At 33.2% G+C, this 22839-nt stretch overlaps 1 protein-coding gene across 1 annotated transcript in view; it reads right to left on the bottom strand.

Annotated features, from left to right (window-relative positions):
- CSMD1 (CUB and Sushi multiple domains 1) overlaps positions 1–22839 on the bottom strand; it is a 1210323-nt gene that overhangs the window by 341783 nt on the left and 845701 nt on the right. The window contains exons 11-12 of the mRNA XM_056344568.1: positions 18588–18691; positions 9649–9761 (exon numbers count right to left, since the gene is read on the bottom strand). Coding sequence (XP_056200543.1) covers positions 9649–9761; positions 18588–18691 — 217 coding nt within the window. The remainder of the gene's footprint in view (positions 1–9648; positions 9762–18587; positions 18692–22839) is intronic.

Here is a 22839-nt window from a genome sequence, read left to right as displayed (position 1 = left end):
CTAGTCTTTAGGGAAAATCTCCAAATGTTAATAATGTTTTTTAAAAATATGGCCATGGTACATCTTTAATTAAAGTTTAATTAGAATATGGAAATAACATTTATGTTAAAATCAAACATACTGAAGAATTAACAGGGATGAAAAGCTATATAACAGTATTTTTCTATAATGAAATAAAAATATCTGAGCTATTTTCTACATACAAAATGTTTAATTATTATATAAGAGTTCTTTCCAAAGAAGTTTGACTAGAAGAATAATCTTCACCAGCTGAGCTAAAACTTAACAACTCTGCCTTATCTGGAGACAACATGTTTTTGTTTCAATGTATAATGTTTTCAAGCAAAGAGGAAAAAAATGGCTTTTAACTCATTATAAGTTTCACATTCTTAAGTCAATATCTGAAAAGATATGAATGCACATATACCTAACCAGTCAGATGTAGCTGCAGTCTGGAGGGCAAGGGAGAGGGAAACATCCTAGCCACAGTCATGTCATATAACTAGGAAAGAATACATAGAATCATAGGATCATTTAGGTTGGAAAAGACCTTTCAGATCATCAAGTCCAATCGTTAACCTAACACTGCCAAGTCCACCACTAAACCATGTCTCTAAGCACCACATCTACATGTCTTTAAATACCTCCAGGGATGGTTACTCCATCACCTCCCTGTGCAGCCTGTTCCAATGCTTGACCACCCTTTCTATGAACAAATTTTTCCTTATATCCAGTCTAAAACCACCATGGCACAACTTGAGGCAATTTCCTCTTGTCCTATTCCTTGTTATCTGGGAGAAGAGGCATACTCCCACCTGTCTATAGCCTACTTTCAGACAAGTTATAAAAAGCAGCCCCCCCCCTCCCCCCAGTTTCATTTTCTCCAAGCTAAACAACACCAGTTCCCTCAGCTACTCCTCATAAGCCTTATGCTCTAGCCCCTTCACCATCTTCACTGTCCTCTGGTCACACTCCAGCACCTCAATGTCCCCCTTGTAGTGAGAGGCCCAAAACTGAACACAGTATTCAAGGTGCACCTCACCAGTGCTGAGTGCAGGGGGACGATCACTTCCCTAGTCCTGCTGGCCACATTACTTTGGATACAAGCCAGGGTGCTGTTGGCCTTTTTGGCCACCTGGGCACGCTGCTGGCTCATGCTCAGCCACCTGTTAACCAGCACCCCTAGACCCTTTTCTGCTAGGCAGCTTTCCAGCCACTCTTCTCCAAGCCTGTATCATTGCCTGGGGCTGTGTGGGAGGTGGTGCCAAAAGCCATACTGAAAGTCCAGATAGACAATATCCATAGCCTTTCCCTCAACCACTAGGCAGGTCATCTTGTTGTAGAAGATCAGGTTAGTCAAGCAGGACCTGCCTTTCATGAACCCATGCTGGCTGGACCTGATCCCCCGGTTGTCTCTTAAATGACACATGATGGCACTCAGGATGATCTGCTCCATAACCTTCCCTGGCACTGAGGTCACGCTGATAGGCCTGTAGTTTCCCAGGTTGTCCTTCCTGCCCTTCTTATAGCTGACTGTCACATTTGCTAACCTCCAGTCTTCTGGGACCTCCCTGGTTAGCCATGACTACTGATAAATGATGGAAAGTGGCTTGGTGAGCTCTTCTGCCACCTCCTTGAGTACCCCTGGGTGGATCCCATCTGGCCCCATAGACTTGTAAGTGTCTAAGAGGAGCAGCAGGTCATTAACCATTTTCTCCTGGACTGTGGGGACGTCCTAGACTGTTTCCCTTCTGCTATATTTTATTTTCAGTGGACATCCAGTAAATTTAAGTCCTCCACAAGAACAAGGGATAGGGATTGTAAGGCTTCTCCCAGATGCTTGTAGAATATTTCATTTGTTTTTTCATCCTGGTTAGGTAGTCAATAATAGATTCCCACCAGGATATCCACCTTGTTGGCCTTCCCTTTGATCCTTACCCATAAACATTCGACCTTGTGAGCATCATTAAGCTCTATGTAGTCAAACCACTCCCTACCCTAAAGAGCTACCCCACTGCCTCTCCTTCCATTTGCTGTATATTGGCTGTACCTCACCAAATTTTAAATCTTGAGAGTGCTTATATTTTTTTTTTATTTTTTACTTTTTAAACTCTGATGTTAAAGCGATGGAGCATATTAATAATGATATTCCTCAGTGAAATCATAAAACTAAAAAGATACACTGTTATCAGGTCTGTAAACCACACTATTTTTAACATATATATTATTTTCTAGCATATTGATAATCTTCATTATTAGCACAAAAGAATGCATTACATTAAAGGTTATAGTACAGGAAGCTAATACATTGCTTAAACAGTAAAACTGAACAGCTATATGTTAATCTTTAAACTGATTGAGATGAATAACAGACATTGATTGTATGTCTACGAATCAAAAGTGAGCATAGTGATATCCAGACCTGGATGAAGACTCTGAAATGTGCTCTTTTAAAATTAAAATAGGCCATCAGAAGCAGAATTATGCAATTAATATAAAATATCACCATGATTTTATGTTCCTCAAGTCCATGTTTATTTTCTAGATGGAAAGTGAGTTCTGTCTGCCACGCCAACCATTATACAAAACTCAGGCAAAGATAGTTTCCACTATTAAAAATTACTTTGAAACTGTTGGGGTAGGTATCAGCAACTGAACATTCCTCTCTTCACTCTGTTAGTAATCTACTGATGATACTATTCATTCCTTGAAAGAAAACTCAAGGATTTTTAAACTTAGAAATGCCTGCTGTAGGCTTACCTGAACAATATACTCTGAAAAGGTCAGATAACAGTACAGGAAAGCTTCCATATCTAAAAATGATAATGTGGTACTAGAAACTAAGTGACTGACATTTGCTCATCCACAAAACTAACTTGCACTATATGACACTACAGAGTCATTCATACAATATTATGGTGAAACTGACAGTTCTCCACAGAATCAAATGACTTTAACATATCAAAATATTCACATAAAATATGAAGTATATATATATAGCCTCCAAAATTTATTGTTCTCCAAAAACACACACTTGAACAATGTCTGAATTATAATACATAGCAAAAAAAAATATAAAAAGAAAACTTCATATACATGAAACACATGAAAAAAAAAGCTTAAAGTAAAATAGAAAGCTGTTTTCCTTGAATGACTTATGAGGGTTTTTTCCAAGCATTACACTTTACATAATGATTTCCCAGAATGCCCATCTAATTGTGAGAGTCCTAAAAAGACCTAATTCCATTAATTTCTTTTTGCACAGGTTTTATCAAATCTCCAAGCAGTAACAAAGTTTTATATCAATATTGATAGTGCAATGGCATTTATAAGCAAGTTGTGTGTTTGCAAAAAAACGCATTGATTTAAGTTTTACTAAGTACTATAGCTGTATGCAAAAAGAAAACTGACATTTATCTGAGCAACTGAAATATGTTTGTGATAGTTTTTTTCTACAAGTCTCAAGAGGAAAGAAGTAGCTTCTTCCAAACAACATTATAATGAAGAGCTTAAAGCTTTACTGCTCAGTTGAGTATCAATACAAATTAAGGTTGTAAACTTGACATTTTTCAGCTGCTTGCAGTGGCTGATATGCTTCCTGACATGTCCAAGAAATCTTAATAACTTCAAATTATATAAAATGCTCAGGATTATATCACTGAGTCACCAGATTTCTTTTATAACGCTGTTATGAACTAAACGATAGGCTAGTGACAAAACTTCATTAGTTTCTATAACTACATAAAGGCAGGAATATAAAGTGAGTTCTAAACAAGCTACAAAACAGATGTTATTTTACTGTTATCAAGAAGTCTGAAGTCAAAAGATTAAATATTTTTATCAGACTGACAAGTTTAAAGGCTTGAATGGGAGAAGAATCTCAGACAACAAAATTCTGAAAATTCGTGTCTAAAAGGTCAAGCTGACTGTCACCTGCTTCTGTGGTCGGTGTGGTACAGCTGATGGGAACAAAAGCATGGAAGCAGCCTAATGATCAGCTGGCTGAATGATCCACCTTGGACCTTATCAGCCATAAAGCACCTATTTTTAGATGTGGCAATGCCATGACATGAGTGGAAAAAGGCAAACTCAGGCACATTCCTGGTTTTGGCTGTGACTCTAGGTTCTATCAGAAAGGTGTCCAGGGTGAACTTCTTGATCTGACACCAATGTTTGATATTGTTCCAAGGCATAATGTCATATTACCGTGCTACATTATCCTGATCTGGATGTGCATAGCAATGACTATGTCTACCTTATCCATGTAACAGGTAAATGTATGCTTGGACCTGTATTGAAGAAATGGCATAAACCAAATCTTTTGATTCAGATCTGTCTAAATAATACATCAGATCACAAGTTGCTGGGAAAATTTAGGCATGAGTGGTCTTCACTTGTGGTCAAAACACAATCAAAATGCAGCCCAAGAGGAAAACTATTTTTTTTTTTTTTTAAAGTACATGATTTAAGAATACCTTTAGTGAAAATTATTTTCCTATTGCACCTAAAAAAGTCCCTGCTACAACCCATGACTACTAACAAATTGCAGGAAAGGTTTCCTTGTAAAAATAGTCTTAGCATGTAATTGGTAGAAATATACTTTGTCTGTTGGTATTACATGATCAACTTGTGACCTCAAAATGGTGGTATCAAAATGCTGATATCAATATTGTTTTCATCCTTAGGATTAAACTTTATGCACACTATCTTTAGTTAAGTGATTGTCATGATGTCCTTTATATATATGGTAATAAAAAAAGAAAAAAATCAGCCAGGTTTTAGTCAGTGAATGGCAAGATTTGTTAGAGCTTAAAAAAAAATATTTCCATAAATTGTTTATGCATTTGAAATAAGTACTTTTGGTCAACCTAAACAAATTCAATCAGAGTGCTCAAAAGATATCAGGCCTTGTTCTAATGCATATTTAAAATTTATTCAGACTAAGGCAACTTCAACAAGGGAGACTGATAACAGTCTTCAACAAGTTTACCATTCAGAATGTTTATGCTATTCTTTCAGAAGGTGACATATGAAGATTTCAGATATGTCCTTTGTATGGAGAAATACACTGAAGTCTTTCATAACCTTACTAAATACCCAGGTAAAAGAAAAAAAATATATCAGAGACATAACTAGAACTTAGAGTACAGTCTTTTAATTCCTTTACTTTCTAAGTATGTCTATCACTGAAATTCTGAAAACTGCCTTCATGATAGCCTAAATCTGTTATTAAATTTCCTTCTCTTTTTTTTTAAGGAAAATTTTATCATTAGCACAGCCCTCTCTACACAAGTAGCCCTACACAAGTATTCACTGAGAAATGTTCCAGCTTTTAATCACGAAATCCCAGCTGTGAAATACATAGTTTCAATAATTTCTTTATATCTACAACAGAAGACAACATCCATTTTAGAAACATTAACTATGCATAATAGTATATTTCATTTTCCTCATCTTTATTTAATGAAGATGTGTGGAGTGTCACCTGGTCATGCTGGCTTCAGAAAGGAAAAATGTCAGAGGTTATAATGGCAAGAGGACTTCAGTTAAGTTAGGTGTGGTACTACAATAGATCTTTTTGTTCAAGGACAGAACAATGTAAATTTCTGGCCTTTTCACAGAAACTGTAGATGCTTTCAGAGAACTCTTTCAGAAATGTATTGAACCATTCGGCTAAGAAGACTGGCAATCTATAACAGAGAATGAAGAACCTTCAGATACAGTCCATAGAATAGCTTTTTAAGAAAAGTAATCTTAGGTGCAGATTATTCTTCATAATTTAAAAAAAAATAATATGGGTTAATAGCTTTCTTTTTTAGTAATAATAATATGGTTCTGATATGGTTTAGAAAGTCTAACATCAAAGTTAAGGTTGCTCGCAGCATCTTGCATTTTACTTATTAATAATGAACTTACATACAGGTAATGTTTAAATTATATATATGACAACTGATGTTGACTTTTAGAAAAATATCAAGGCAACTATTGTATTTTATCAGTTTTGTCAGATTAACAAGCTAATTTCAACATTAGTTTTACCATGTCTTTCCATAGTTCACCTTCCATTGCATACAGTAGATGCATACAGTTCTCCTCTGTATTCAAAGCTATTCATTCTTAGTAGCTATTTCTTGAGGACCTATGTCTGAAGTCTTTTTTGTTGATCCTGCTATTGTAGAGCTGCATTGTACAGTCCAAGAAGCCTGACTAATTAGGCAGACTACAAAGCCTTTCTTAATTATTAACTATATTTAAAATCAAGAAATTTGAATATTAAGAATATAGATAGCACTATGTATTTCTGACATTAAGGTGCTTCTGAAGGTGAGCCAAAGAAGAGGCAAAAGAATAGGGAAATAATTGTTCCTCCCTTAAACACTTAGGCAAACTGTAAACAGTATTAAATTTACTACTCACATAAAAAATCTGTGATGCATATCAGTTAGTTTACAGGCATCATTTCATGCCATTTTTAGGTGGATGTACTAATGTAGGAGAGGTGAATTGCATCACCAAAATACTTCTTTACCTCATATTTAGAGACAAAGCTTAGCTACAGTAACTATTTCTTATAAACTGCAATCAGTCTATGACACTTTGTTAACATTAATTATAAAAACAATATTTTATTATAATAGATACAAAGTAAACATTCAGTCAGTCAATTGCAAAATACTGCCCAAGAGGGTAAGGAGTCATGTTCTAATCGGGAGCAAAAATCAGACTTTTTGGTAAAAAAGATTCAAAGAAGGATGCCCTTTGCTTTGTCTCTATAGACAAGTAGAAGCCATCAAAGCCTGCAGTTTGCTTTCTTTTTAGCTAGCTGCAATCACAAAGACAGTGTCTTTGAGGTCACACATCACAATGCATTAACATTCTCATCATTAAAATGAGATTCTATCTTTGGACAGGTTCTTTGACTGTTGAAGAAAGGGGAAGCAGAATCATTGAGGTATCATCTTGTGATATGATAGAGGTTTAAGATTTTATACTTAGCCTAAAGCAGAAGATATGTTGAGAGTGCAGATGGATAAAAGTTTTGTGAACAGTAAAAGAAGATGAGAAAAATATATTAAAACTAATGAGAGCATGGAGTTAGGTAAAACAGAGAAAAAAAATTATAATCCATCTTGATATTAATACATTTATTACACTTCTGAGATTGTAAACATTTCACATTTTACCATTCTAAAATTAATTTCCAAAACTACAAAACCACCGAATGACTCACAATTGGTTGTAAAACAAGACTGAAAGGCAGAATCCAATTGTCAAATGATAACATTATACATCCTAACAGAGATGACACTACTACTGTAGTGTGTACTTTAGGTGTTTTCAGAATGTCCCCGGAAGTAAGAGGTCAAACTCCATAAATGAAATAAGGTATCTTTGATAAGTTAGACAAATACAGAAATTAAAACAGATGCCTTTAGAATACCAGAAAGAGGAATGACAGCGAAAAATAACTCAGCAGATAGATTTAAACTTTTGAACTTTTTCACATAGGTACAATGGGATAAAGTTCATAATTTTGGATTGAGGAAAAAATGTAAAGTGTCAGTTACATAACTTGTGTCAGTACTCTATTTCCACTATATACCCACTATTTTTACTTTATATAACTCACAAATGGATTCTATAAAGAAAATACATTGTCTTAATAAACACAATCCCTAGAAATGACACAAGTAAAAAAGATAAAACCGTGAAAGAAGGAACGAGAAGGGGTGGGATTAACTTAAATAAAGAATATGTCATTGCCCTCGGGCAACACAAACATGCTTGAGATATGTACTGTATAGGCTGCACGTGTTGCACAGTGTCTTAAGATACCTTAATGTCTTAGCCATGGTAATGCTGTGGGCCTGCATTTGCTTTTTTTACTCACAGCTCCGTACCATCTGACTTAAGAATTGTGATAGTGTTTCCAGAGCCTCTATGATGGTACTTTTTCCTTGTTCTCATATTGTTATTCTCATGGCCATGAACCTGCAAATCCCAGTAGTGTTGCTATGGAGGATTCTCATGGGAAGCAATTGACACTGTAATGAGAATCACCCCTTCTTTCTCCCCCTCCCCTCACCTCTTGTTTTGTAGTTTTCAGTTCACATTAAAAAAGACTAAAATAAGGTGCATATAAAAGTAGATAATATAATTTAAATACTCAATAAATATTATCTAACAATATGCGCACACAGAAACTTAACAATGTATGAACATACAACACTTGACCTAATTAGCATACTCCAATCAGCACCGTGATTGGGAATAACCAATGGTGAGTTTGAGTAGTCCCAAAGAAAAGTATATAGTACTAGGGAAAAATCGTGATGAAAATCCAATCCTTATCGCTATCATCATCACCACCACCACCTGCTTCAATGGAGAGTCCACCTGGAGAAGGATACTGGTATAGAGAACCAACACTGGGTTTCCTGGCTGGCAACTGGGGAGTGTTTTCCCTTCTGGCTCCTTTCATCATTAGAGTTCACAATATGCCATCAGCCAGAGATAGAACATAAAAACCTGTGCAGGCAAGCCTGTCTTAATGTCCTTTGTGCAATAAATGTATAGGTGACTAAATTTGAAGCTAACCCCCACATAACTCTTACTGTTTTGCCTTTTTTGGTGTTGAAACAGTAAGGTAACTACAGGTGAAATGAAACAGGGTGCTTCAGTTTATGGAAAAAGTGTAGGGAGAACTACTCTTCTGATTAAGTTACTTTCAGTTACTGAACATTAAACAGTCTCTCAATGTTTTGCAGCGTCTTTTGAATGGAAGTTATTTTGACAAAATTAATATCAAATAATTTTCACCAAATATGCCCATAAGAAACTACTGAAAATAGTATTAACTGTTTTTGGCCTTATCCTTAAGGTGAACTAATTAACATGGAAATTAACCAAAAGTGACACCATATGTTAATAAGCAAGCACTCTTTCTAGCTCCAGGTCTATGCAACCAATTAAAATGGAAAATATCAATACATACTAACTATCAGGTAGTTTTTACTAGAATTAATCAACTTCAGAAAGTATCAAACTGAAGCTCACAGTCAATAAAAATTAAGGATGCTTATGTTGCCAAGTTTCTCATCTATTTGAGACAGAAACAACGCAAATGAGGCTAGGGTAATTTAGATCACTTCTTTTGGGTTAAATGTCTACAGTCTTATACATCTTCTTAATTTCCAAAAGTGTACACAATATATATGTTCCTTTATCTTTGTTACACACAAATTTTGACTTAGGTCTGTGAAGATTCTTGGTAAGGCATGAAAACAAGTTTTGTAATTACTCTGATAAAGTCTGAGAAAACTAACTGTAGTATTCAAATTATATTCAATCTAAGGAATTAAACAGGTTAGCAGGATGTAACATTTAACCTTTTTAAAAAAATGATATAAATTTGTAGTTTGTATTAACCTTCAAGCATAAAGCATTAGAACAATAACTTTCATTTTTATTTCAGATATTTTTTGTTACTTTTTGCGTATTCGCAAATACATATTTCCATTAACCATTAATTAACAATGGAGATGGTATCAAAACTCTAAATTTGTGAAATGACTAAAAGCTTATTTGAAATATTTTTTTTCGAATGAAGTTACAACACGAGTTCAAAGCAGTTAATATAGTTCATACCTTGATAAACAGCTTTGAATCCTGGTGAGCCAATGCTGTCATCAGATTGTAAATGAAGCCACATCTGGTTGCTCATGCTCACAATAAGATCAGGAACACTAGATCCAGTGAGCCTGTATGTAGAATAAATCACAAAATCATTTGCAGAGGTATAAATTACTACTACTACTACTACTACTAGTTCTACTAAACACATCCTTTTAAACTAATAATATAATATTTAGGCCTATTTAAAATATATTACCCTAGTGTTCTGGTCAGCTGTTTTTTCATAAATTAACTATTCTATATGGATTAGAACAATGTGAAGTCTTAGAAAAAATACATTCAAGTTAATAATGATTAAATATTTTTAATAAAGCTGCTCCTACCTAAAGCTTTCATTAAGTAATTAAGTTATAAAAGATGTGAGGGGCTGTATGACTTAAATAGTTTCCACCTGTTTAGGTTAGTATTGCTTTTTTTGCCGTCTATTTTGAAAGTGATGGAAGTTGGTGTATATGCCTTACAGCGCATGTGTCTAGGAGAACTTACTAGAACCTCATATACCCCACTCAAATAACCCACAATGGTCTCTCAGATTTAAGGGGAAACTGCTACTTCTCATACAGTAATGTTAGATAACTATGTATAGATATGTACATTTCAATACAACACATATAAGGCAAGCTGGTAAGTCCCACTATAAAACCTTAGAGCTTCTCAGTAATATCCTTTGTACATCTATAATTCTGGAATCTTGATGCAAAAAGATGTGTGTCAAAAATTATTAAGAAAAAAGAATCTTTGTAGATTACTTCTTAATGCTGAAAAATGCCTACGGTGTAATCCGTTTTCAGTACTGTATTGGAACAACTGTTCAGATCTTGGTTATAGCTATAAAGCCTTTCAAAAGGTAGTGGGAAAAGCGGCGCACAGAAATTGGCTGCAGATTATCTCTATCTAAACTAGACACTAAAACAAAAAACATAACTAGAAGAGGACATCTGGTTTGAACTCCATATAGAACTCCACATATCAGAAGCTTTGGGGATGGAAGCTACCGGTACTGCAGTAACTGTAGTTGATGTAAGGAAATCATAATGATTTTGTCTCTTTCATTGTTTTAGACTCTGTTTCACTCAAATGTGTCACATATGGGGTTCCCTGCCTTCCATCTCTCAGCCTTGACGATGATAAACAAACATGTGTGAGATAAGTAAAACAAATACTGTGCCAAACTGAGACAAGATGTCCCAGAAGCAGAATTTTTCATGAAAGAAGCTATAAGGAACACAGAAACTAGTATTTGGATTCTTTCAAAAACATATTATTTAACTATAATCTTAGTTGAATGGACTAGTGTCTTACTAATTACTACTGCCTGTCCACCTAGAACTGCTGCTGTATTGTCTGAATGTGATCTCATATGGTCTAGAATATTTTTGGTTATGACCTGGTAGTAAGCAGTTGACAGCATTATGACAATATAGGTGAAAAACAAAGAGGTGGAAAAAAATTAAACCGATTATAGCTCAGCATAAGCAAACACGCAGTCCTTAGCTTAGATAAGTAAGGAAGTTGGTAAGACATGGTGGTATGTACCCAAGTTATTCAGTTGGATCTGTAAAAATTAAAATAAAGCAGCTGCTCAGTCTGAAAATTTGAGTTTCTTGCCAAACTAATTGGGAACTATTCAGGTTCAAACTGATGCTAGGTTATATCCAGAATAATCTATATATTCTTGCTGATAATAAAATAATTGTTGATAAAGTTGTGACATTGATTTAAATGAATAATATAGATAACCTATAAAAAGGAAGATGCCTCACCAGATACTGAGTTACACAAACAGAAGTAGTTTAGAAGAAACCTGCAGAAATAGATATATGAAGAATAAAAGATGAAGAGTATATATTCATTTTGGGAATCATCTTGGGTCACCTGAAACTACAGCAATAACCACTAATTTCTGACCTACCTTTCCAGTTGAAACACTTAACCAAAAATACCGGGCCGTAATTCTTAAGCTATGCTCTCTGTATTCTTCACTTTGCTATAAAGAAAGGTTTAAGGGTTTTAACAGTGAAGAAAAATTCACTGGTATCTCTTGACAACAGTGGAGATCTATTGGAAGACAACCGGAAACCTGTGGATTCAGCAAGAATTTCTCAGTGGCTATTAAGATGCGTAAACCTACCACCTAACCAAGTAACAAATGGTGAAATGGCTCTGTTTATACACTGTAATCTCATTAATGTAAGAGACCTACATTAATAATTTCTGAAGATAGATATGATGAACATAAAATTCAAAGCCTTTGTGAGTAGTATGGGATACTGTTACTGTATAGAAATGTCTGAGTAGCATGTAAATAAAAATTAAGAGAAAAAAGCAGCAAATAAAAAACCACAACAAAACAGAGTAAGAAGTTATTATATCACACAGCCAGAGATTTTTCATCATAAAAATAATCCAACAGATGTGTTTGTTTTTTTAAAATCTTGCTTTCCAGTGAAATGATAACTATATATTCACACTACCCATCCATCTGACCCTTAGTTGTCTCCCTAATATAACTTGAAACGACTAATTAATATTAATCTAATTTATCAGAGGAGGCCATAATAAAGATATAAATTCCCACAGGCTTATGGAAAACACCAACTTGGTATCAGAAAGACCCAAGTTAAGAAAGTCATCCTCCAGCTTAATGTAATTACCCTTCAAAATGTCAATGGCCTATCTATAGATTGCAGATATGAGCCAGGCAAAATACATGCCTTTGCTTGCTCAGGTTCACGTCTAGGGGATATAGGAAGAGAGCCAAGACTGTTGGAAGGGAAATGGGAGAGAAAGGGAGAAAACCAAACCCAAAGAAAAGCAATAAGAAACCCAAAGCAGCAGAAATGAAAAAAATAGCAGAATAGGGATTTTCGGTTTTGTTGTTGTTGTTGATTTTGTTTGTTCATTTCTTGTCTGGTTGTTGGGTTTTTTTATTATTATTTTATTAGGTGTTCCCTGAGAATATACCTGTATAAAGAACAATGTCCCTCAACTAGAAGGATGGCAGATAGGGTAGGTCAGATGTTTAGGGAATGGAGGTATGTCTGACAACCCGTGTCATTGCTGACTCTTCAGTTTGTCCTGATCTGTAACAATGTTTAAGATCAGATTGTTTGCAAGTTCAGGAAGAGAGTCTTGCAGACCAGCCATTCAGACAGATTGTCTGGTGTTAAATTCTTTTCACGTGGAGATGCACAATCCTAGGTTATCTATATATGAAGTAAGTTTAAAATGTTGAGGGAATTGATGCAACTGATGAAATAATGGAAGTCACACTCAAGCCAAGCTTCTTGGTACTCTGAACAGACTCACAGGTCAAAAAAGACAGCTGTGAGAGAAAAAAACTTTTTGTACAAATTTGCTCTCTGATCCTAGTTTTCCAAATGAAACCAGAGCTAGGCTTTTAAGAATAATGTCCAGGACCAAAAATGTTGTTTGCTTCTAAATAGTTTAGGATACACAAGCAGCATAAAATGATCTCAATAAATACTTAAATTCAAAATGTTGATGGTGCAATCATGGCACCAAACTACAAGTATATGTAAATAGCATGGTCATAAAACCAATAATACATTATTATTTAAAAATATAGAAAGTATGTGATTGAAACAGATGTATGTTGAATTCCTAAAATATTTTGTTGCTGTTTTACACAAATAAACAAGAAAAGAAACCACTTCTGTCAATTGTGATGAGTTGAGAATGAGAAGCCTGAAGTATATGAAAGAGGCTGAGGTTTGGATTTTAGGCTTAAGATGGAATTATCAGAGGTCTGAAATAAATTTTTAAAATATATTACAACAAATAAAATATAAATTTCATTATGCATTTTTCCCCTCTTCTGACTTCATCAAAGAAAAATCCTGGTGTGCACTTTTCATCTATGTATATGTATTCAAATACCTCAGCTACAATATGTATCTTACAAATTTTAACTACTCAATAATGTTTAATTTGAAAAGAAAGTAATCCTTTAAGTCTGGGGATATTCCACATAAATGTGAAAAAGTTTTAAGTCCTTACTGTATTTTCTTTTCTTTTTCTTGTTTTTTTTACTGTGCAGAAAATTTTAAATAAATATGTTTTGGGGCTTACAATAAAGTAAGCTGAATGAAATACAGCATTCAAAAGTCAATAAATCTGCCTTTGTGACATTAAACTACTGTATCAAACTAAAACTTTTTTTTTAAATTCAATCATAAGCACTTCTTGAGTTTTCAATATGTCAACATACATTCTTTCTTTGAGATAAAACCCTTTTCATTGCTTGTCTAGGTTTTATCCTTTTAGAGAGACAGTTTTACAGTATTGTTCTGTCCTTCAAAGTTGACAAGTCACGATGCTATTTGTGTTCTTAATTGCAACCACATCACAAACTAAAGCTCTGAAGGTTTGAATGTTAAAGCTGTGATAAACAGTGTCAGTAAAAATACTTGGCTTTGCATTTTTCTTTGAATACTACTAATGTCATGAATACAACTAGATAATCATGTTGGAAAGACTCAAACACTGAATTAAAAAACAAACACACAAACAAAACCCCCAAACCTACTTTCTCTCCTAATTTTTACAACTTCTAAAAAACTCGGAAGAATTTTTTTAAGTAATGGTAAGTAAAATAAGTTACTAGGAAGTCAGATTCAATAATATTTGAGATATATAAAAAGGCAGCCTGGTTTTTTTACTGGTTATGGAAGGTTAGGTTGTTTCCAAGCCACCAGTAAGTTTCCAAATTGTGTGTAAACAGAAGAAAATGATAAGGGTTTACTAAAAAAGCATTTGCCTGTCGGGGATGGTTGTCTGTATACTAAAATAGCTGATATAAGTAGCTGGGTTTAAACCACTAATTTACAATTTCTTTGTATCAGGGGAAAAAATAGTTTAAAAGTTTTCTATACAACAAAAGTTTAATGATTAATGTTTTAAGGGAATCATTTCAAAAAAGGCAATTGTTTTAATATAATTGCTGCAAGACTAATATAAATCATGGCATTTGAAAGCAAAGCAGACTTTGTAAAGCAAACAATTTAATTTACTAGAACTTAAAAACACAAAATAGGGCATTGTCACAAATGTTCTGACTTATAATCTTCATATCACACATAATTATTGCTAGTGAATTATTTTGTAAGGGTAGTCACTAGCTTCTAACCAAACCCTGTTAAATATGAGAAATAACTCCAGTCAAAACTGTATAGACTAAACATATTTAATTTTCAGCAAGTTGTATTGCTGTATTTTGAGAGCTAACCATCACAATATACATATCCCATCAAATAATATTGCTAATTTTTCATAAAGTAAGGCTTACAGATGAAGCAATTCTTAAAAATCTTAAAATTGATGGGTATATTCTCCCTTTAATAAGCTGTTTATGATACAATTTAAAAAAAAATGCTATAAATACTAAAAATAGACTGGTTTAATAAACTAAAACCCAACCTATCCTTACTCAAAATGCCAACTACACTGTCATAGAAATGCATTAAATTGATTTGAAATAATTTGCTCTTCATCAAAGTATATTGGTTTTTTTACCATCTCAGTGCTATTTTACATGAACTTAGAAGATTTTTTCTAATTAATTTTTTCCAGTTTCTAAAAAAAAATAAATTTGAGCTGGATAGTCTATACTTTCATTTTTTTCCTCAATTTTAAACATCAGTATCCCTTCCTAGTCCCTTCTAGCTGTAGTGCTACAGCTTTGAGGTTACACAGATAATTGCTGCTGGTGAGTTTGGACACTATAGAAAGCTTGTGCAAGGACTGATCATTTATATATTGTGATTCTTATCAACTCCATCAATCTTCTTCCCATCAAGTATTTAATGGTCCCCTACTTACTGACTTGCCATTAGCCAGTTTCCCATGTTCATTGGATGGATGGCTTATAAACATCCTGGCATAACTGAGATCATTACAAAGTTTGAGTACTAAATTTACAATAAAGCTCCAACAAGTAGCTACTACCCTGAGTGCTCTAGCACCTGAAAGCTAGAAAACTTTTCAAGGGGCTGAGTTTTGTGTGTTCAGACATGACATTTATATATGCAGGGGAAAGGTTCAAATCACATAGAAAATTGGTTTGGATTTAGAAATGTATTTACTTTTGTATGTTTAGTTTAAACTCTATTGTAAAAGCTATGGAGTTTTAGAATCAAATGCACGAGTTTTTACAGTGGTATTTTGTAGAATTTCTGCAGAAATGCTGGCACTTAAGCTGCCAAGAGAAACTTGCTCAGCATAAGAAAAGCTATATTATTTTTTAAGAGATCCTGAGAAATTATAAATTAAATCTAGCCAGAAAAGTCTTTCCTATAAGCTTCTTCATTCCCCTGAAGAGAATAAAAAGCTGCAAGGTGCTGCTCAAACTTCATTAAATATAATAGAAGTTATTAAAACCAACTAATAGAAAATTTTGGTAAGGAAATCACTTTGACATTTAGTTATGAATTTTCTCATGGTAATTAATCTACAGGTGGACCTACTCTTTTATGAGAAGCGAGACTTTGCATCCACAGAAAAACTTTTTCAAAAGCAAGCAAAACGCGGCGCATCTGTGATGCAGTTCAAATATAATGTATTTCATAATGCATGACACAATTCAGTTTTTAATAACTGGAAAACAGTATCATAATAGAAACACAGATTCATTACTAATTATTGTGACACTGTAGTTTCATACTTGGGCTTTCCTATATTTCTACTCTATTTAAGTTTTCAATCATTTACTTTCTCAAATGGTTTTCAGAGTAATGCTAGTGTGCAAAGCATGCAACCCAAAAGGCAGATAAATTTAATTACATTGACCTCGTTTTCGTCAAAGATACCATTTGCAGTAAAGATGGAAGGGCCAACACTGTACTGTAATCCTGAATGACAGGCTGTAGAGTAATAAGGATAAAACAGTAGCTATTTTAGTCAAAAATCATACTGAAGGAAGAGCTATTAATTACTGCATGTCTCTAGCGAGAACAGTGTACTAGTGCCAGATAATGCCAATGATAGATTCTGAAGCTGATGTCTGCTACAGAGATCTTCAAAAAGTTACTAAAGTGATAAATAGATATAGGAAGTGATGTGATTATGGGGGCCTGCCTTCTTAAGATACCAAAATAGCTATTAATAGGACCTAAGACTATTTTAGATTTTTTTTAAGGTAGCCATGGAAAAGAAATGTGGGGTATGTAGTTACAGGCTAAATCCCTTCAAATGGGAAGGTAAAAACCCCAGAAATTTGACAAATACTTGATCAGTAATTTTAAAAAGGCAAACTTTGATATGTGAAGTACTGACAGTATAACCAATAGAATTAACAAACTGGAAGGAGTTTTGGGATATCTGTAAACCAAAATGTACTTCACCAGAAAAAGGAAACACTGCAAACTCTTTTGTCAATCACAAGCAGTTAAATTAACATCCCCAGAAAGATTGTTATGTTATTTATTTGGTCTGCAAAATACAATAAAAAATAAACATGGGTGTTAAAATTCCAACTCCTGGTTCAAGCCTCTTCTTGTTAAAGTTTAAGCTCTTAAAACAGGGGTTTTTTTCTTACTCTTTTTTTCAGGTACTCAGAACATGGAATTCAATTTACTCAGTAGTTCTATGTGCTTTATATCTATGGTGTTTGATGTACTTTAATATCAGAGTTTAGAAAATAGCTATTAATAAATATAAATTCATAAAAATACATATAATGAAGTTATTGTCATCAGACTTGTCCCTCCAAAAATATTCTAATTTAAAATAAATTCTGTGAGTGTTAAGTGCACTCATTTGTTATAATTATGTAAAATAAACATTCCAATAATTTACATGGATTAAAAAAACCTTCAAATTATTAAATGATGATGATTCGTTTTTAACAAATCTGTTCAATACTATCTTTATCCAGAAGGTTCCTGTGCAATGTCAACTGATGTTATTATGAAATAAACACTGCTAGTTTATCTTGTTTAGACATTGCTAAGTTATTAACCCTGTACTTTTCTTTTGTGTTTAGTACTCAGGAGTGATACGCTAACTTAACCCTCTAAAAGCTACAACTAAAATATCTTGTGACCACAATCTCCCATTACAAAGAAAGGAAAATGAGCATATGCAACCAAATGGAGATGGTTAAGGTAGATGAGAATAATCACTCCGTACAGGATTCTATTCTTTCTAATAGCCTCAACCCTATTAAGGATCTGTATTTTAAGATTAGATATCTATTTTGTAATTTTCATTCAAACCTATGTAAGTTCCTACAATTTCTACATATTATATTAACTACATTACATCATATCATATAATATCACATTATATTATTACATTACATTTTATTATATTAATCATATCACAACACATCATATCATATCATATCATATCATATCATATCATATCATATCATACCAAATCATATTAATCTATGAGGCATGTTTCACTTTACTGAACAGTGGCCTATATGCTTTAATGAAAATTTTGTTTACAAATCCAATTCTAAGTATAAAAATTGTGAAATTAATCTGTGGGTTATTTTTTTTGCACAAGTTGTATTTTCTGCTTGCTGAAATTGAAGCCTTTTTTTATTCATTAAATTGCTTGTTACTACAATTAGAATTATACAGATAGTACTCATTTTTTTAAAGAAGCTTTTTTGCGTTTTAAAAAATCTAATCTCAGTTCTCTGCAGTTTTTAGTTTTTGATATTAAAGCCTATAAAGATGCTACTAAAGGTCTGAAGTGAATTTTGTGATGAACAACTTTGACAGCGGTTGAATTTTAAGTTTACATTGTATAAACAAAAACCAGACATTAAAATTACAAAGTTAAATAGATATCTCACGATTCAGAAGAAACAACATATGACAACAAATTTCTAAGGAAAATTTTTGAGGTTCTGTACTTACACATACAACACTGTCCTGGTATCACCAACTTTCCCAGCATCTCCCACAGTAAGAGTATCATAGCCTCTTTCCAGTTCAAACTCTTCAAAAGCAAGCTTTATAACCTATTAAAATTAAATAAGTTATTTCAAAACATGCCTACAGGTTATCTGATCTGTTGTAGTCTTAAAACAAGTTATTTGGCTACCATATATGAAGTCACGAAGCACTTACTCATGATTTCAGTTAGTCTTACTTCATTACAGAAAGATATATAAGAAAAACAGAAGCGGAGAAACTTCACTGTTTTCTAATCCCAAGAGGAAAGTCTTTGCCATAGTGTTTTAGAGGTATCATATACTAAAGATGCCAGTCACCTCTAACTGATGATAACTGTTCTCATTATTGAAAAGTTAATACAAAGAGCGGTAAAAGCCTTTTTTAAACCTTAATAATCACATAAATATTAATGTAAGACTGGAAGTATATGACATTAAAACCTTCTCATCTGTGGAATTATATGATAACAAGATGGCAGATATGAACTATCAATCCATAAGAAGGTGGAGGAGGCTGGTGCACAGAAATACAAAAGCAGAGATTTCTTTGTGTAAATTACTAACACTAAACTATTTCACTTAATGTCTAATCATGAATTGCCCAGAAAACTAAAAATATACTCCTCAGAATTGTTTGAAGAAGTATTTCTAATTTACAGAAATCGTAATTTTATGAGATAAAATAAAGTATGAAAATGGATTTAGTCTTGTACAGAAGAACACTTCTAAGAAAAGTATTTTTTAGAATTCTGTTTTGGTGAGAAGTAGTTGCAAGTTATATGTATACATACATATGTATATAGTACTTTTCCGTATTTTGATACCAAAGTTTCTGCAGACAACTTGATATAAAAGTGAAGACAGTCACAGTCATTTTTTTCAGAAAATTTTACATTTTATCTGTATACTAAATTTTGCAGATACCCCTGGGCAGACTTTTACACAACTTCAGCCACTGCATGAAAATGCAGTTAACTTTTCTTCTGTTTTGTTGCTAAAAACACTGTTTGGGTCATCTGGGATTTCTGCATCAGCCATATTATGCTGCTGTTTTGGCAGCAACACATGACAAAACAATGGTTTCCATCCACTTAAGTTTGTTTCTATGTGATTATCAAGGCACAATTAATCTCACCCAAATTTTAGCTATGTAAAAAGGCAGCGTCCAAGCTAAGCTAATTGTTTAAAATTTCTCAATATTGAAACAGAAAGCCAGCAAATCTATTCTCTTAGTGTTGGAATGGAAATAGTCTAGTCATATAAACTCCAGAGAGGAACTTACACTACCAGAGTAGATGAGGCTTACATTGAACTCTATTGCTTTAGTTTCTAACCCAAAGAAAAGTCTGTTTTCAATAAAACACTCATTGATCTAAAGATAATATATTGCCTCTTGTTACAAATTCATCTTGCTTTTCATAATTTGCTTTGCCATCTCTGCTATTTGTATGTTTATATTTTTAAATGCATGCTAAAATTGACTCCAGGACTAAAAGCCCTTGTATGTTTTTTAAGTGAAGTTAATGTTTTACAGGAGTATCATTAAAGGTAAAAGAGAAAGAGGTTTCGGGTTTTTTTGGGAAAAAAAAAAAAGCAAAAAAAAAAGCACTAAAGCTAAATGGTCCTAGCATATCCATAGCTATGAAAAACATTATTAACACAAATACCTGTATATTTATTTTGACAATATGTCAGAGGTATTGTTTTGAGATCTAATATGGGTCCTTTACAGCATATCTTGCAGACCTGCCAGATTTTGAGATAACGTGTACTGCATTATCTACATTATGTTTCCATAATCACAAGAATTTCAGGAATATGCTGTAGATAAAATAGCATACATTTCCATACGATCCTTATTTACCTTCTAGTATTCATAGATTGTAACAGTGGTTAACATGCAAAATGTCATTACTAAATCAAGACTAATAAAGCCAAAGAAAAGCAAGAAACATATGCAGAAGCATAAAAGCATTTTTTTTCTGGCAATAAAAATAACTACATATATAAGACTTTTACTTTTAATGCAATTTTTATTTTATTGGGGGAAGGAAACCTGACAGAATAATCCATGAGAAAATATGGTAATGTATTATTTAAATATGCTCAATTTGGTTAGACTCACAAAATCTTTTACATTACAATTTAAAAACAAAAGCAAATGTTCATCACTTCAATAATAGAATAAGTTACAAATAAGTAATTAGATATAAAAAATAAATGAAGGATTTAAAGACCTGCTTAAGTATATAGGAACTGTTGCAAGAAAAATTTCTTTATGGAAAATACATTGTGTGTGAAGAAACATTAGACACTATTAAACAAAGTCTTGTTATCTTCACTTCCATGCTATTGTTCTATGCTAACACATAGAATGTGCTGGAAAGGCATTCAAATGGTTGAGACTTAAGAGGTAGAGGTCTAACCTAAATTCCTTTAGTCTGATTCATGAAACCTACACTTTACCATGTAAACATTAAGCACCCAGTCTAATGATAGCTCCTCCTACAGTCAGTGAACAGAAAATGGCACCCAGAACACAAATCACATTATCTGGCCTAAGGCGAACCAAACTGCCGTTTAGTTACCCTTTCCACTGACTACATGGGGAGTTTGGATGGCTATGGGAGACTAATGCTTACATAGATAAAATTTATTTAGATACTTTTTTTCTTAAGACAAAATTAGTTCCTCTGTAGATAAAGCACTGAATCATCAGAAGCATTTAAAACTTGTTATGTGGATGCTTATCAGTTTATTTCTGAGAAAGAATATAAGACACTTTCATATAGATATAGATATGAACGCAGCATGGGAAAAACTTAAAAGGATTGAGCTAATATCAGCAAGAAAAATATACCTGTATGTCGTTAAATAATATTGATTTATATACTGAGGTAAAAAAAGCAGCTGAGATGCTTCTCTAGATTCAACGTTGTTTTGCATTTAAAAAACCCCAAACAATAGTAATACTAATCTAATCATCATCATTAAATACGCTTACTCTGAACTGATTAAAATAAAGGAAAGAATTAATTTTCTTAAAAAAAAATTGGAAATGCAAAAATTACTTCCAAACCCATTATATTTGTTTCTGAGTGACCAATTATAGTTCTTAAAGAAGAATGATCCTGTCTTCTTTCTGAAATACAAGAGACAAAATTCCCTTGTAAGCAATTCAGAATTATTACTTAGGATTAGTTAAATAGACTAAATCCCCAAAAAGCTTAAAAATATGAGACACCTAAGGAGGTACCTCTATACAAGCACTGCAAGTGAATTTCCTGTAATAATATAATTTTTTTTCCTAGAAGCATTTTCTTTTTTCATAGACACTGTCACACTTTATATTTCTGCTGGCATAAGTGCTATAGTAAGTAATTGGGAAAGACAGCACCAGAGTTGTACTAACAGAATTTCTGTATGGACATTCTTCCTGGAAGAAGCAGTAGGGAACATGGCAATATGACATTTCCAAAATGCCTACATGTACATGTTCTTTTCACTACTAGTAAGACCTATTTTATTATCTCTTAAATAAGTTAGAAATCTATGCGTTCAATACAGTAAGTATAAAGTAAAAAGTGAGAACAGTAAATTTTGTCTTAAGATGCAAGCAGAAAAGAGAAATATCCATAAGATGTGTCATACTTACAAGCAGATCAAAAAAGCACATATGTGCTAGTGATGATGTGTTTTATTAAAAAAAAAAAAAAAACAAACAACCAAACCACCACCACCACCAAAAAAACCCCCAACAAAAACCCACAGGAGTCTCCTTGATGGAGCATCTCTTAAATATGGGAAAATGAAGTGACACTATTTGTTGTCTCAGTAAAACTACAGAAAAATATATGAAGAACAGGGAAATGGAATTGAGGATCCTCAATCTGAGGTTTTAAAAACCTCAAGAAAATGTGTTCTTTAAAAAGGCTTTTGATGAAAGATGTTTGCAACTGTTATAAGTTACTCCATTTCATTGACCTATTAGCTTCAAATGTGATAGTATTTTCCTACTATGCATCTTCTTCCTGATTTAATGTAAAATTTGAAATTTGAAACATCCGAATTTTTTTGACTCTATCATATCTTTTACAGACACCTCATGCTCAAAGGGATTTGTAACCAAAAGAAGTCATTGCTACAGGCACAAGCATGAAAATATTGCTACAGTCTTCCAGTTTCTTAAATCTTTTTGAAATTTCATAATGAAA

The sequence above is a fragment of the Falco biarmicus genome, chromosome 6 (assembly GCF_023638135.1).
Source record: "Falco biarmicus isolate bFalBia1 chromosome 6, bFalBia1.pri, whole genome shotgun sequence".
NCBI lineage: Eukaryota > Metazoa > Chordata > Aves > Falconiformes > Falconidae > Falco > Falco biarmicus.
This window is presented reverse-complemented; position numbering and strand designations above follow the sequence as displayed.